The sequence below is a fragment of the Acinonyx jubatus genome, chromosome B3 (assembly GCF_027475565.1).
Source record: "Acinonyx jubatus isolate Ajub_Pintada_27869175 chromosome B3, VMU_Ajub_asm_v1.0, whole genome shotgun sequence".
Classification (NCBI taxonomy): Eukaryota; Metazoa; Chordata; class Mammalia; order Carnivora; family Felidae; genus Acinonyx; species Acinonyx jubatus.
The window spans coordinates 44,722,799-44,740,101 of record NC_069386.1 but is presented as its reverse complement, the minus strand read 5'-3'; the positions used below and the strand labels follow the sequence as shown (position 1 = coordinate 44,740,101).

At 43.2% G+C, this 17,303-nt stretch overlaps 1 protein-coding gene and 1 non-coding gene across 2 annotated transcripts in view; one reads left to right on the top strand and one right to left on the bottom strand.

Annotated features, from left to right (window-relative positions):
- MYO1E (myosin IE) overlaps window positions 1–17,303 on the bottom strand; it is a 211,906-nt gene that overhangs the window by 23,282 nt on the left and 171,321 nt on the right. Inside the window, exons 23-25 of the mRNA XM_027067382.2 lie at window positions 4,730–4,876; window positions 3,680–3,837; window positions 928–1,020 (exon numbers count right to left, since the gene is read on the bottom strand). Of these exons, the coding sequence (XP_026923183.1) occupies window positions 928–1,020; window positions 3,680–3,837; window positions 4,730–4,876 (398 nt within the window). The remainder of the gene's footprint in view (window positions 1–927; window positions 1,021–3,679; window positions 3,838–4,729; window positions 4,877–17,303) is intronic.
- On the top strand, window positions 12,789–12,895 carry LOC113602140 (U6 spliceosomal RNA). The gene has a single exon (XR_003423502.1). It is a non-coding gene; the product is annotated as a U6 spliceosomal RNA (small nuclear RNA).

Below are 17,303 nucleotides of genomic sequence, written 5' to 3'. Positions count from 1 at the left end.
ATTAGTTTTTTCCTGCTAGGCACGGGTGTCCATATTTTAGCATATAGCTTCGAGATTGCAGAGCAGATGAAAGAAATGCTTTTCCCTGCTTACTTCAGACACTGCTATTTCCTTGTCTGGGATGATTTAAGTGTGGTCCTAAGGTGACTGTTTCAGACCCAGACTCCTGAACTTACCAACACCCCATATTCTGGGGACAGCTCTTTATTAACTGAATTTTGTGAGTGAGGGAAAAACATCTTGTGCATTTTGAGAGTGCTCTTAAAACACTAAATGGATTTTTCCAGGCAAAGAGTCTTGCATTGACTCAGGTTTGGATTTTATTGACCTGCGTGCTGTATTTTTATCATAAAACATGAGAAATATGAAACTTAAGGTTTAAAAAAATTTTTTGTATCAATTTTGTAATTCTTTTAGGTATTTCTTTGTTTTTTGGAATAAAGAGCCTCTCTGACTGAAAATAAAAATTTTCCACTTATTCATGAAGCTCTTACCTAGTTGCAAAATATCACCATGACACTTGGCAGGAACAGAGTGCTGGTGGAGGGGTTATCGCCAGCGAACTCCTAGCCCCACAAAGGCCACATCCTCCCAACTGAAAAGCTGACAACATCCTGGTTGCCATGGGCAAGGAACTCCTTTTTCTTTTACTGATGTAAGGAGTCTTCCCTTTGGGGGTGATATTGCTAGGTAATGAAATCCAGATCATTAACTCAGCCTCAGTTCAGTCTCACGAGCTCATGCTTTTCCTGCATTTTGGGGTCACAAGCAGGGCCCTTATGCTGGCGGGGGTGCATCTGGCACTGCAATGGCGCATGGCTGGGTAATATGTGCGCATTTATCTGCTGATGGGTTTCTTCCCAGATGCATTTTACAAACGATGGGTCCAGGTTAGTGGTCCTGGTCTCGGGCACACGCTGGATTTACCTGGAGGGGGAGGGGCGGCTCTCATGGGGTAGTTGGCATTGTGCGTCCCACCGGAATAACCTTTGTTTTGAATTGTGTTCCTTCTGGTAGGACCTGAAACAAACAAACAAGACAAAGTCAAAATCAGTACCACTGGTTGGTTTTATGGCTTCTGATGGTTTCTTGCTTATGGAAAACTTTCGAGAAGTGTGGAATCCAGGTTCCAGCCAGATATGCAAGGAGCCTGCATAGAGGAGGGGCAGTTGAGGGAAGTACTGAGTCTTAGTAGCTATGGGACAGGAGGGGCCGGAAGACATGTCGATGGACCCATGGTGTTGAAATGTTAGAGACAATGGCTTTACAGTCTTACAAAAGCGTTTCTATTTCTGTGGGCTTTCAAAAGAGATGGGTGGGACATTTTAACGTTTGCACTCGTGGTCTGAACACAGCACGGAATGAACCCGTGAGTGCTGCCCGTCACGGTCACTGGCAAGAAGCACATCTCAGCGCTCACTGTACATCAGTGTAGGGTCAAGAGCCTTCCGATGAAAACAGAGACCACAGAGGGTAGAAGACTTGTACTTCTGACACGGACGTGAGGAGTTAGAAAATCAACTGGTGGTCCATGGAACCCCACTGTGGGTCAGAACTGGGCCTGGGGCGGCAGGAACACTGCCGGGCAGAGGAGATGGCACCTCTGCAGAGACATGTATTACAAAGGAAACCAACAGATAGGTCTCCAGTAGGACATGAAGGAAGGCAGGATCAAACCAGAAGAGGGGTGCAGAGGGAATTTCTTGCAAAGAGAAGGGCTGAGGAACTGAGAAGGATGGGAGGTGAGAAGGCACGAATAACACAAAATGAAGGAGGTCCTGAGGTCTGGGACAAGGGGAAGCGGCCTGGTGAGGGTTTCCCTCTCTGTACCTAGATTCCTTCCCTCCTGATTAGGGGATGTTCCACTTCGGGGCCTACTGAACACTCTTCACAACCCGCTGGTTATCTGTTGCTCTTCTTTGCCAGGCTCTGAGCCCAAAGGACTGCTTCACCTGGGGCAAGAGGCCTCTGCATTCCAGTTGGGTTTGGCCAGGAGGAGGTATTGGCAGGAGACCAGAGTGGGGAGACACAGAATCTTTTTTTTTTTTTTTAATTTTTTAAACGTTTATTTATTTTTGAGAGAGAGAGAGAGAGACAGAGCTTGAGCAGGGGAGGGGCAGAGAGAGAGAGGGAGACACAGAATCCGAAGCAGGCTCCAGGCTCCGAGCTGCCAGCACAGAGTCCGATGCGGGGCTGGAACCCACGGACCGTGAGATCATGGCCTGAGCCGAAGTCGGTCATCCAACCGACTGAGCCACCCAGGCGCCAAGCAGACACAGAATCTTAAGCAGGCTCCAGGCTCCAAGCTATCAGCACAGAGCCTGATGCAGGGCTTAAACCCATGAATCACGAAATCATGACCTGAGCCAAAGTCAGACACTTAACTGACTAAGCCACCCAGGCATCCCAAGAATCCGTGTATTTAAAAGCATCTTCAAAAACTGCTGTCTGGGGGCGCCTGGGTGGCTTAACTGGTTAAGCATCCAACTCTTGGTTTCAGCTCAGGTCATGCTCTTATGGTTCGTGAGATTAAGCCCCATGTTGGGCCCTGCGCTCAAAGTGTGGAGCCTGCTTGGGATTCTCTCTCTTCCTCTCTCTCTGCCCCTCGTGTGCTCTCCCTCTCTCTCTCTCAAAATAAATAAACAAACTTAAAAAAAAAAAGAAAAATTAAAACAAAACCCAAAAGAACTGCTGTCTGTGTTCTGTAAGTACCAACTGATACAGACACACCAACATGTTCTGCGTGGCTATTTGTCTGTATTGTATTAGTGACTTACAGCACATGCCAGTGTGTACCTTTGTAGACAGATTTCACAAAGGCCTCCTTTATACCTGGCGTCCATTTGTTGTACGCATGGAGAAAATTCTATAAAGATATCTACAGTAGATGAAAGCATAGCATACATGATTACTCTATGCTGTACATTACAAACATTGGTAATAAATAGAAAAAGAATCAAAGGTTGGTGAAGGAGTTAGTGCAGTGCGGTGGCAGGAGGGGTTTTCCAGGTAAGCGCTGGTTCTATGGTCGAAGGAGGAGCCATTAGCTCTGATGCACAGTAATACAGTGAAACCCGGCTAAGGGCTGGTAAAACGTGGTCAATTTCTTCTAACTGCCAGAAAAGGTAATGTTTGTACTGTTGACAAGATCTGACTGGAATGGGCTGGACATGTGAAGCTAACAAGCTGATTTATTTTATTTAAAAAATGTTTTTAAATGTTTATTTATTTTTGAGAGAGCAGGAGTGACGGAGGAGCAGAGAGAGAGGGAGACACAGAATCTGAGGCAGGCTCCAGGCTCCGAGCTGTCAGCACAGAGCCCGACGTGGGACTCGAACTCACAGACCATGAGACCATGACCTTGAGCTGAAGTCGGACGCTCAACCGACTGAGCCACCCAGGCTCCCCTGATTTATTTTAAACACAGTATTTGTGATGCCAGGATTGCTATATCTAAGTGCAAAATTATCCAGAAAGGTTTAACCTGCTCATTTGCCTCGATGTTGGTTTGGTTGGAAATGCTTCAATGTCAAGTAAACCCCAGCCCCAGGAAGCAGTAAATGTACTGGTTCTCTGCCTCGCAGAGCCCCGTGAGCATCTCGTAGGAAGCAAGTCTGGCCCCGAGCAGGGTGAGGGAGGGCCAGGCGGTGGTCCCGCCACGGGCCCCGTGCACACTTACGGGAGTTCTTGGGCAGGCCTGGTCCGATGCTGACCTGCAGCACTTTGTTACTGGGCTTGAGGATGGCCAGGTCACCGAAGCCTTGGTGGAACTGCACTTGCCGGGAGCCCCCTGCACTCCAGGGACCCCAGTTTTCCTTTTTCAACTTGAGTTCAAGCCTGTGACGAGGATATTTGTTAGTAACACGTGAGAAAATGGTGCTCGCAGACCCCAGCATGGAGTTTTCTGCTGCTGGGCAAGAGTGCTGTAAAACTAGGCAAACCCAGGTCATCTGAGCCAGCCCGGGGCCCTCGAACGTGGACAACGTACATGGGCGTGGGACAGCGGCGTGCTAAGCCCCGACCAGAGGCAGAAGTATCTGGGGCCCAGCAAGCATCTGTGAGAAACCAGTTGGTGAGGGAGGTACCCCATTATAGGTACCAATGTCACTCCATCAGGTGAACTCAGGTGGGTCTGCCGAGTGGACGAAAGGGAAGGGACACTCTCCAGGCCACACTATTGTGGGGCGTCACTGTGCCTCTCTGATTTCCCTCGGTCTGTTTGTGGAGAACTGAGAGATGCCAGACACAAGATAGCCCATGTCTCCCCGGCACGGAAGGTGGTTATTACTTAATTAAATTTCATTCAACACTAGCAACCAAAACCCAAATACATGGGAAATTCATCCACAACTCTAAAATGCCCAGCCAGTTTTTATTTTTCATACTGCCTATGGGCTTACATAACACAATTCCATATTCTGCTTTTTTTTTAAACTTACATTTTCTCATGTCATAAGGCAGAAAAATCCTAATTTTAAGTAGCTGTCCATATTACTTCACAAAAATGCAAAAGTGATCTTTCAAGGTCTGTAACATCCATCAGGACTGTCTTCTATAGGCCCTAGGACTCTCTGGGAGAAATGGAGGCACACAGGGCTGGGCTTTTCTGAAGCCACTGAAGCCGGTCAGACCCCCTGCTCCACCCCACAAGCCTCCTCTCTTCTCAGCCTTGACTGCAGCAGGGATATCAATTTTTACTCACAACTTTGGTCCCCAGATCCCCACTTACGTATTGCTAAATTTCAGAGGTAGTTGCTTCTGGGTTTTTTCCTCATAACGCTTTGCTAAGAGGCTTAAGAATTCAGTTTTGAAGACAGACTCAAGCAGACTGTCATACTCTTGCTCATGAAGAATGAAAATGTCATCCTGCATGGTACTGCAAAGAGATTGGAAAGACTTAATGAAAGTTGCACGTCTGTTTATTCCCTTAAAAAAATTCTGTAAGATAGCATTAGGTTTCTATCTGTAAGATAGCATTAGGTTTCTACAGTCTTTCTGTAAGTGATAAGCTTCAAAACAAAACACAACAGCTACAAATTACGTAACAAAATTGCTGCAATCTGCTTTCGAAGGAAGCTTATAACCCACCAAAAGTATCAAAATAAATCTCCCACATGATTTTCAAAATCCGGAATTTAAGGACAATTTAGTCTGCATTAAAAAAGAAAAAACCACTTTCAAATTCAACTTCTACGTTCTTAGGATCATAAAAATCCCAACTGTTATGAATAGAATGTGGCTGAAAGTGAACAATTCCACATAAGTGCCAAGTTAGTAGAATTTACAATATGGTTGTAGCTATTGTAATAAATCCTAACTTGAAGAATTGTAGCTCAGTTACGAAAAGGGAGGCCAACACCCTGGGCTTTGTAAGCACTTATTACGGGTCTTTGGGTACTGGGTGCTCTGCTTAAACTGTGTGCCAAGAGCTGCTGAAGGCACAAACACACGAAACACAGATACACAAGACAGGTGGACCAACAGCAAGCAAGAACAATCATCAACTTCAAGCTAATGAATTTCGTGGGACAGGGAGAGAACACACCTCTGTGGAAACTGCATGTTTGTATAGGGTAGGGCTGTGGGCAAACTCAGGCCAGGAGGGAGAAAACAGGAGATGCTGCAGGAAGACTGGAAGAGGCTGAGGCAAACCCAGTTCTGGGGAAAATGCTTACTGGTAGAGAGGATTGATTAGACTCAGTTCCATCTCCAAACCCAGCTAGACTTCATGGAAATTACAACACACATATAATTAAGACCTTTTATACTCCAGTTGTTAGAGGTATAGCTCAGTTGAAGGAGGCCACCAACCCCACAGGTTCCATAATGTACACACTTACAAAGACCTCCACTGGACCACGGTGAAACTATCTAAGACACCCCTCTAAAGAATGACATTTCATCAGGGATAGTGTTTTTCCAGGTATTAAAAACAAAGCAAACCTGTTTCAATGAATTGACCACAATAACATTTTAATCTCTTCAAGTGCAGGAAATGCCAACAACATGTTTTTTTTGTTTTTTTGTTTTTTTAGTAACCAGAGCTGAGCTGTATCACACAGGGCCCTGCTCTCGGGACCCTAGGTACCGCTGCACCAAGAGATTACAAACCCAGACGGGAAGGTGAGTATGGAGAAAGAACTAGGGCATAGAGAAGCTTTGAGATTAAGCATTCTTCTTCCATGTAGACTCTGATCCATTTAAACTGCAACTCCCATGGTATCTCTGGGCAGTCCCATGAATATGATGAGGTCGGGGTAGACCAGAGGCAGTCTGAGCCTTCTGACTTCTTCGGGCAGTCAGAGCCTTGGTGGCTTGTCAGGAACCTTCTCTCTTTGGGCACAGAAGGAAGCTAACGACCTGTACCTGATTAAGTCAGTAGCTTTAGCCATAGCCTCTTCCAGAAACCTCAGCCCCTTAGTCTTCCTACATGAAAGGAGCTTGGTAATGTATAGGAGAGGAGAGATCTAAGGTAGGCCCACCACCCACCTATAATTTAAAGGCACAGAATGGCAGCATGCACAAACCACAGGGGAGAGATGAGTAAACTAGAAGCAACAAGACAACAGCACACTGAGAGGGAGCTTGGCCCTTCAAAGCCTGTTTAATGAGGATAAGTATGCCGAAGAGTTCTTCTTGGATGTGAAGTCAGAATACTCTACGGGCATTTCTGAACACATAATGGCCATTTAGGTGGAACACTTGCTCATTATTACTACCTCAAGCCTTTGTTTTCAAACTTTCCTACATCACAACTAGTTTCCTTTATACTCTTGTTATAGTTGGGATATAGGTTTTTCTGTCGTGATGAAGACTGTGGCAACTGGCGGTTTAAACAAGATTGCATTTTTGTCTCTTGCTCGTCAAAAGCATTTGCAAAAGCAATTCAGGACCAACAGGACCATTCTACAGTGCCTGGGGGCTAGGCATTTACTCTTTCCTTTTACAGGTAGGACCGGGAAGTTGTACAAGTCACTTCTGCTCACACCCCATGGGCCAGCACTACGTCACATGTTTACACCTAGCTGCAAGGAAGCCTGGGAAATGCAGTCTGAGGGGAGGCTGTCAGCCATTCCTATGTAAAGGAGAAAATAGGTATTGCAGGGCAGCTCACAATCTCTACTATTTCTAAATCTCTACTTTTCTAAATGAGGAAATGGAATCTTTTCGTAAAGTCTGAGAATGTACCACAGACGGTCTAGCTACAAAGCTACTATCATCTTCCTGTCTCTAGGCAGATGAAAAGTCTAGAATTGTCATGATCAATTCAATTATGGCAATGCAGAACTCCACACAAAGACACTTGTGTAAATATCATTTGGAATTAATGAAAAAAAAACCCCAAGCATCCTAGCATCCTAGCCCAGGGGTAAGAAGACTGTTGCGTGAGGAAGGGAGTGGATGCAATAGGCAAAGAGTAAAACGAGAAGCCCCACTTTTCGGTGTGTGGGGTGAGAAACAAAGCTCTGCTTGATGCAGAGCACTCTTGGGCATGTCTGGATGCGTCTGTTTGCCTGGCTGTACTTTTCGGCGGGACAGTGCTTATTCAACTGGGCTAAATGAGCCCAACGCAAGTAACCTTGAGTAGTTTAATGCGCTTAGGAGTTTCATTACCATAAAGAAAAAAGCAAGCAGGCCAAAACTTCAGGGCCAATTATCAGCAGGAGTCTGGAAATGAGAACAAGTGTTTGGACACTTTGACTTTAGCCCTCAAATTCAGAAACCCCTCCCTCGGGTGACCCAGGCATGGGAGTCAGTGAAACCATCCTCAGGCCAGAGTTTTAAGTTCATTCGCCTCTCCTCAGCCCACGCTCCAGGGGCTAAAAACAAAGCTTTTACATTTATTTATTCTAAAAATTCAGACTTATCTTTGGACCTCACCCCTGTCTTATTCATATGCTCAAGCTGCAATTCCTTACAGATGTTTGATGTAGTCCCCTGTGCTGAAAGATCCTTTACTAGTCCCTGCTTTGGCTCTCTGTTTGCTTTTTATCTCATCTTTGTGGCTTATTGTTATATTGCTGACAATACTAGAAAATCTTGTTTCACTCCCTTAACCAGTATCTCTTTCACAAAAAAATGTTCGTTACAAAACACTGAGTAAAGACTTAAAGGAGGTTCCCCCGCCCTTATGCTGAAAAGGCTATTTCCTAGGCCAGCCCTGCCTTTATTTAAACCTTTATATGTACTCCTTTTAGCAAACTGGAAAGTACAGAGGTAATTAAAGAAGAAAAAAAACCTGGGTGCCTGGGTGGCTCAGTCGGTTAAGTGTCTGGCTCAGGTCATGCTCTCATGGCTCATGAGTTCAAGCCCTGCATCAGGCTCTCTGCTGTCAGCACACAACCTGCTTGGGAGTCTCTATCTCCTCTCTCCTTGCCTCTCCTTTGCTTGCTTGCACACATGCTCTCCGTCTCTCTCTTTCAAAAATAAATAAACGTGAAGAAGGAGAAGAAAATAAACCTTCTCCAGAATTCCACCATACAGAGAAACCAGTGACACCAGCTTTGGGCAACCTGATTTCCCTGTAGTGCAGACACAGGCTGTGTCAAACCTAAACAAGGGTCTCCTAGCAAAGCTTCACAGACCCCCAGTGAGAAGGCTCATCGTGTCTTTTGTATCCCAGGAGTATCCTGTGTAACATCTCCTAACACTTATAACCTGTATGGCAGGTTATATGGAAGGCCTACTCAGGTATTTGCTTCCATTCCAGAATGACAGGGAGCTCCTTGAGGCAGTGACTATGTTTGCATTCACCTCCAAATTCCAGAGCTGAACAGAAGGTAGGGGTTCAGTTCAAAAATGCTGACAACGTCCAGGTTCCTAAATCCCAAAGGTTACATCAAGTCAAGATTTCAGTAATGTTTTGGGTCAGCTGCGCAGTGGTAAAGTAAGCTGTTCTTATTGCCAGGTTTAGCCAATTAGGCAACGCAACATTCTAGGCAAGAATGTTGCAACAAGAGAAACTGGAGCATCTCCCTAAAGCCCTCTTTCAGGTTGATCTTCCCATCACATAGTCATTTTGGAAAATCTACTGAACCAGACAGGGAGCCACGTAGTTTTCAGTCTTGGGCCTCTGGTGATCAGCTATTAAAATGACAAGGACTATTAGAAGCCTCATCAGAGGAGGGGCCAAGATGGCGGAACAGCATGAAGGTTTTTTTTGCGTCTCTCGTGGCTGAAATGTAGCCAGATTAACACTAACCCATCCTGCACACCTAGAAAACTGATTTGAGGATTAACACAACAATCTGCACAACCTGAACCACAGAACTCAGCAGGTACGCGGCGTGAAGAGGTGAACTGGGGGAGAGAGAAGCTGCGGAGGTCAGGGAGTTGTTTTTGCTTGTGGAGAGAGGACGGAGATGGGGAGAGAGTATGGGAAAAGCACCCCCCACCACCACCAAAAGCAGCTGCAGACAAAGTGGAAAAGCGGAAACAGCCACAGGGACTGAACAAAAAAGGAAGAAAGGAGAAAGGAGAGGGTTTAAATTCCATTAAGACTCTATAAACAGGGGGAGCACAAAGTCTGCAACTCCGCAGCTCAATACCTAGTGGTGCTCCGGTGGGAAGGGCGAATCCCCAGTAGCAGAGTGGGGTCCAAGAGGTTCTCGGGCCACATGGGGAGAAGCAGTTCCCCTGCTGGGAGGACACCTGGTAGAGGCTGTGCGGCATCCCCACAGGCAAAGGTCCCAGCAGACTCCGGAGAACAACCACATTTACTAGTGCTGGAATAAGGACATTGAGGGTGAAGCCCGGAGCCAGATGTGTGTTGTGATTTTCCATAAACCTTGAAACTCTGCTGCTGGTACAAGATCGCATGAACTTTTTGTTCATGGTCACATGAACATGCCACAGTCTCTGGGCACCATCAGCAGTGCGGTCTCATGAACATTCCTGGGGGCGAGCCGGCACCTGGCCATTGCTTGGTGAGACCCTCCTCCAGAAGGTGTGAGCGGGCCAAAGCTGAAGTCCCTCAGAAGGGAGGGGCTGGGAAAAAGCCCTATTTGAGATAAAACTCAGGAGGCAGGTGCCGCCTGGCAGCTTGGTTACAGACAGTGTAGAAGTGGGGAGTGGATGGAAGCCAGAGAAAAAGCAAGGGTGCTCGATTAACAGTTGTGGAGACCACAGAGTTCAAATACTAGAGACTGGGTAGCAGGGTGATGCCATTTTCACCCCTCCCACATACGCACATACATGCCTACGAGTGCCATCCACAGCAATCCACCCCAGTAAGCTAAGCAGTGCCATCTATGGAGGACATAGCTGTTACACTAAGCCCTGCCCAACTGGGCCAACAGCACTCTTGACAAACACAAGTCTCTCTGCCTGCTTAGTTTACGGACTATAAAGTGCTTCATAGCTTGACTTCTATGAGAAACCAGATGTAATTTCAATCATACTCCATTCTGTTCGCTGGTCCTTTTATTCAATTTTTTTTTTCTTTTCTTATTCTTGAATACAGAAAGAGAAAAAAAATCTACTTTCATTTTCCATTTTTATTAAAAAGACTTGTCAATTTTTTCTACTAGTTTTTTTTACTCTTTTATAAATTCTTAAAATTCTATTTTACTTTCATCATTTCATTCTATTCTGTTTTATTGTATTCATTTTTTCAAATTTTCAAAGGTTTTCCTTTTTTTTCTTTTCTTATCTTTCCCTTTTTTTTCTAATCTATCAAGCTTCTTTCAACAACCAGACCAAAACATACCTAGGATCTAACATCCTTTATTTGATTTCTTTGTGTTGTTTTTAATTTTTAATTTTAATTTTTCTTACTTTATTAATTCCTTTTCTTCCTCAAAAATGACAAAACGAAGGAATTCACCCCAAAAGAAAGAACAGAAAGAAATGACAGCCGAGGACTTAATCACAGATACAAACAAGATGTCTGAATCAGAATTTAGAATCATGATAATAAGAATACTAGCTGGGGTTGAAAATACATCAGAGTCCCTTTATGCGGAGATAAAAGAAGTAAAAGCTAGGGAGGATGAAATAAAAAATGCTATAACTGAGCTGCTATCTCGAATGGATGCCACGGCAGCAAGAATGGATGCCACGGCAGCAAGAATGGATGAGGCAGAGCAAACTTATGGAGAATACTGAAGCAGAAAAAAAGAGGGAAACTAAGGCAAAAGAGCACAAAATAAAAATTAGAGAACTCAGTGACTCATTAAAAAGGAATAACATAAGAATGATAGGGGTCCCAGAAGATGAAGAGAGAAAAAAAGGGGTAGAAAATTTATGTGAACGAATCATAGCAGAAATCATTCCTAACCTGAGGAAAGACACAGACATCGAAATCCAGGAAGCACAGAGGACTGCCATTACATTTAACAAAAACCGACCAGCAACAAGGCGTGACATAGTCAAATTCACAAAATACTCAGGCAAGGAAAGAATCATGAAAGCAGCAAGGGAAAAAAAGTCCTTAACCTACAAGGGAAGACAGATCAGGTTTGCAGCAGACCCATCCACAGAAACTTGGCAGGCCAGAAGGGAGTGGCAGGATATAGTCAATGTGCTGAATCGGAAAAACATGCAGCCAAGAATTCTTCATCCAGCAAGGCTGTCATTCAAAATAGAAGGAGAGATAAAAAGTTTCCCAGACAAACAAAAATTAAAGGAGTTCGTGACCACTAAACCAGCCCTGCAAGAAATTTTAAGGGGGACTCTCTGAAGGGAGAAGAGATGAAACAACAAAAACAAAAACAGAAACAAAAAGACCAAAAGCAACAAAGAACCAGAGAACACTACCAGAAATTCCAACTCTCCAATTTATTAGCAACATAATGGCAATAAATTCCTATCTTTCAGTACTCACTCTAAATGTCAATGGACTCAACGCTCCATTCAAAAGACATAGGATAACAGAAGGGATAAGAAAACAAGATCCATCTATATGCTGTTTACAAGAGACCCATTTTAGACCTAAAGACACCCTCAGACTGAAAATAAGGGGATGGAGAACCATCTATCATGCTAATGGTCAACAAAAGAGAGCTGGAGTAGCAATATTTATACCAGATGATCTAGATTTTAAAATGGACTTAGGGGTGCCTGGGTGGCTCAGTCAGTTGGGCATCCAACTTCAGCTCAGGTCATGATCTCACAGTTCGTGGGTTCGAGCCCCACTTCAGGCTCCGTGCTAACAGCCCAGAGCATGGGGCCTGCTTCATATTTTGTGTCTCCCTCTCTCTCTGCCCCTCCCTTGCTCTCTATCTCTCAAAAATAAATAAATGTTAAAAAAAATTTGTTTTAAATAAAGACTATAACAAGAGATGAAGAAGGGCATTATATCATAATTAAGGGGTCTATCCATGAAGAAGACCTAACGATTGTAAACATTTATGCTCCAAATGTTGAGGAACCCAAATATATAAATCAATTAATCACAAACAAAAAGAAATTCATTGATAATAATACCATAATAGTAGGGAACTTCAACATCCCACTTACAACAACAGGCAGATCATCTAAACAGAAAATCAACATGGAAGCAATGGCTTTGAGTGACACATTGGACAGGATGGACTTAACAGATATATTCAGAACACTTTATCCTAAAGCAGAATACACATTCTTCTTCAGTGCCCATGAAACATTCTCCAGAACAGATCACATAGTGGGACACATATCAGCCCTCAGCAAGTACAAAAAGACTGAGATCATACTGTGCATATTTTCAGGCCACAACGCTATGAAACTCGCAATCAACCACAAGAGAAAATTTGGAAAGATAACAAATACTTGGGGACTAAAGAACATCCTACTAAAGAATGCATGGGGTGCTCACTTCAGCAGCACATATACTAAAATTGGAATGATACAGAGAAGATTAGCATGGCCCCTGCACAAGGATGACACACAAATTCATGAAGTGTCCCATATTAAAAAAAGAAAAAGAATGGGCCAACCAAGAAATTAAAGAGAAAATTAAAAAGTACATGAGGGCAATGAAAATGATAATACCACAGCCCAAAACTTCTGGCATGCAGCAGAGGCAGTCATAAAAGTATATAGCAATGTAGGCCTTCCTAAAGAAGGAAGAAAGGCCTCAGATACACAACCTAACCTCACACCTCAAAGAGCTGGAAAAAGAACATCAAATAAAACCCCAAACCAGCAGAAGACAGGATAACAACGATTAGAGCAGAAATCAATGTGATCGAAACAAAAACACAAAAACAAAAACAAACAGACAAATAAAACAGCAGAACAGATCAATGAAACCAGCTGGTTCTTTGAAAGAATTAACAAAATTGATAAACCCCTAGCCAGTTTGATCAGAAACAAAAAAGAAAGGACCCAAATAAATAAAATCAAGAATGAAAGAGGAGAGATCACAACCAACACTGCCGAAATACAAACAAGAGAATATTATGAGCAATTATGCGCCAATAAAATGGGCAATCTGGAAGAAATGGACACATTCCTAGAAAAATATAAACTACCAAAAGCGAAACAGGAAGAAATAGAAAATGTGAACAGACCCATAACCAGTAAAGAAACCAAAACTCTCCCAAAAAAACAAGAGTCTAGGGCTGGATGGCTTTCCAGGGGAATTCTACCAAACATTTAAAGAAGAGTTCACACCTATTCTCTTGAAGCTGTTCCAAAAAATAGAAATGGAAGGCAAACTTAAAAACTCTTTCTTTGAAGCCAGCATTACCTTCATTCCAAAACCAGACAAAGACTACACTAAAAAGGAGAACTATAGATCAATTTCCCTGATGAACATGGATACAAAAATCTTCCACAAGATACTAGCCAACCAGATCCACGAATAATTCTTCTTCCACAAAGAATTATTCACCACAACCAAGTGTGATTTATAGCTGGGATCCAGGGCTGGTTCAATATCCACAAAATAATCAATGTGATGCATCACATCAATAAAACAAAGGACAAGAACCACATGATCCTCTCAATAGATGCAGAGAAAGCATTTGACAAAGTACAGCACCCTTTCTTGATAAAAACTCTCAAGAAAGTAGGGATAGAAGGATCACACCTCAAGATCATAAAAGCCATATATGAAAGACCCACTGCTAATATCATCCTCAATGGGGAAAGCCTGAGAGCTTTTCCCCCTAAGGTCAGGAACACGACAGGCATGTCCACTCTCGCCACTGTTATCCAACATAGTATTGGAAGTCTTAGCCTCTGCAGTCAAACAACACAAAGGAATAAAAGGCATCCAGATCGGCCAGGAGGAGGTCAAACTTTCACTCTTTGCAGATGACATGATACTCTATATGGAAAACCCAAAAGATTCCACCAAAAAAACTGCTAGAACTGATCCATGAGTTCAGCAAAGTGGCAGGATATAAAACCAATGCACAGGATCGGTTGTATTCCTATGCACCCATAATGAAGCAACAGAAAGAGAAATCAAGGAATCGATCCCATTTACAATTGCACCAAAAACTATAAAATACCTAGGAATAAACATAACCAAAGAGGTGAAAAACCTATACACTGAAAACTATAGAAAACTTATGAGAGAAATTGAAGAAGACACACAGACAAAAAATGGACAAATATTCCATGCTCCTGGATAGGAAGAACAAATATTGTTAAAATGTTAATACTACCCAAAGCAATCTACATAGTCAATGCAGTACCTATCAAAATAACACCAGCATTCATCACAGAGCTAGAACAAACAATCCTAAAATTTGTATGGAACCAGAAAAGACCTCGAATAGCCAAAGCAATCTTGAAAAAGAAAACAAAAGCAGGAGGCATCATAATCCCAGACTTCAAGCTATACTACAAAGCTGTAATCATCAAGACAGTACGGTACTGGCACAAGAACAGACACTCAGATCAATGGAACAGAATAGAGAACCCAGAAATGGACTCACAAGCGTATGGCCAACCAATCTTTGACAAAGCAGGAAAGAATATCCAATGGAATAAAGACAGTCTCTTCAGCAAGTGGTGCTGGAAAACTGGACAGCGACATGCAGAAAAATGAACCTGCACCACTTTCTTACCATACACAAAAATAAACTCAAAATGGATGAAAGACCTAAACGTAAGACAGGAAGCCATCAAAATCCTCGAGGAGGAAGCAGGCAAAAACCTCTTTGACCTTGGCTGCAGCAACTTCTTACTCAACACATCTCTGGAGGCAAGGGAAACAAAAGCAAAAATGAACTATGGGACCTCATCAAAATAAAAAGCTTCTGCACAGCGAAGGAAACAATCAGCAAAACTAAAAGGCAACCGACAGAGTGGGAGAAGATATTTGCAAACGACATATCAGATAAAGGGTTAGTATCCAAAATCTATAGAGAACTTATAAAACTCAACACCCAAAAAACAAATAATCCAGTGGCAAAATGGACAAAAGACACCAACAGATATTTCTCCAAGAAGACATCCAGATGGTGAACAGGCACATGAAAAAATGCTCAACATCACTCACCATCAGGGAAATACAAATCAAAACCACAGTGAGATACCACCTCACACCTGTCAGTATGGCTAACAGTAACAACTCAGGCAACAACAGATGTTGGTGAGGATGCGGAGAAAGAGGATCTCTTTTGCACTGCTGATGGGAATGCAAACTGGTGTAGCCACTCTGGAAAACAGTATGAAGGTTCCTCGAAAAATTAAAAATAGAACTACCCTACAACCCAGCAATTGCACTAGGAGGTATTTATACAAGGGATATAGGTATGTTGTTTCAAAGGGGCACATGCACCCCAATGTTTACAGCAGCACTGACAACAAAGTATGGAAAGAGTCCAAATGTCCATCGACAGAGGAATGGCTGAGGAAGATGTGGTATGTATATACGATCGAGTATTACTTGACAATGACAAATAATGAAATCTTGCCATTTGCAACTACATGGATGGAACTAGAGAGTATTATGCTAAACGAAATTAGTCAGAGAAAAGATAATCATACAACTTCACTCATATGAGGACTTTAAGATACAAAACAGATAAACCTAAAGGAAGGGAAGCAAAAATAATATAAAAACAGGGAGGGGGACAAAACATAAAAGACTTAAATATAGAGAACAAACAGAGGGTTGCTGGGTGGGTTGTGGAAGGGGGGATAGTCTAAATGGGCAAGGGGCATTAAGGAATCTACTCCTGAATCACTGTTGCACCATATGCTAACTAACTTAAATATGAATTAAACAATAAATAAATTAAAAAAAAATAAAAACCTTATCAGACAGAGCCCCAATTATGAGATTTGATGGTACCAATCTCATTACCTACAATGGGAAAGCAAAGAACACAGGCTCTTACACCTGAGCTATTGGGACTGGCCTATATGTTCTTCTTTAGCTTAAATTTTCTTTCCTAGTCTTTAAAAATTTTTTTTAATGTTTTTTAATTTTTGAGAGAGAGATGGTGAGCGGGGGAGGGTCAGAGAGAGAGGGAGACACAGAATCCAAAGAAGGCTCCAGGCTCTGAGCTGTCAGCACAGAGCACGATGAGGGGCTTGAACCCATGAACCATAAGATCATGACTTGAGCCAAAGTCAGACGCTTAACTGACTGAGCCACCCAGGCACCCCTAAAATTTTCTTTTAAGATTTTATTTTTAAGTAGCCTCTACATCCAACATGGGGCTTGAACTCATGACCCAGAGATCAGGAGTCCCATGCTCTACCAATTGAGCCTGCCAGGAGTCCCAGACAAAGCCTCTTTAGACCAAAATAACCACAATACCGAGATCACACCTAAGGAGATGAACACTAAATCCTTCATATCAAATATTTGGTCATGCTCTCATTTCCCAAACTGTTGCATAGTTGTTTTTGCATGGTTGGTTGGTTTGCTTGGGAGCTACGAGCCCATTTTGCTTTCCCGGTGGTTATAAGAGTTACAGGTGGTCCAGAAGACCAAGTTCATGGGCACGGTGATGGTCTTAACTAGAAGAAACCATGGGGCAGTCACTGCAGCCAGAGTCAAGCACTAAGCCTCACAGTGTTCAGCACACATACACACAATACAACCTTTTCCCTGAAGTGCAAGACAACTGTTAAAATCCTTCTCTATACCAGTGTTGAAATATTTTGAGAACACACACACACACACACAAACACACACACACACACACACACACACACACGCACATCTGGTGGTCTGGTACCACAATCCATTTCTACCCTGGTTTTGATTCTGCACATACCATCACCCATGTGGTGGCATTCCTCACTCAGATTACTGGCCTAACCCGGTAGTTGAAGGAAATGAGGGAACAGTATGAATCTTGGTGAGGGTGAGGCTCAGTGACTGCAACATGCACAGATCACAAGTTACAATG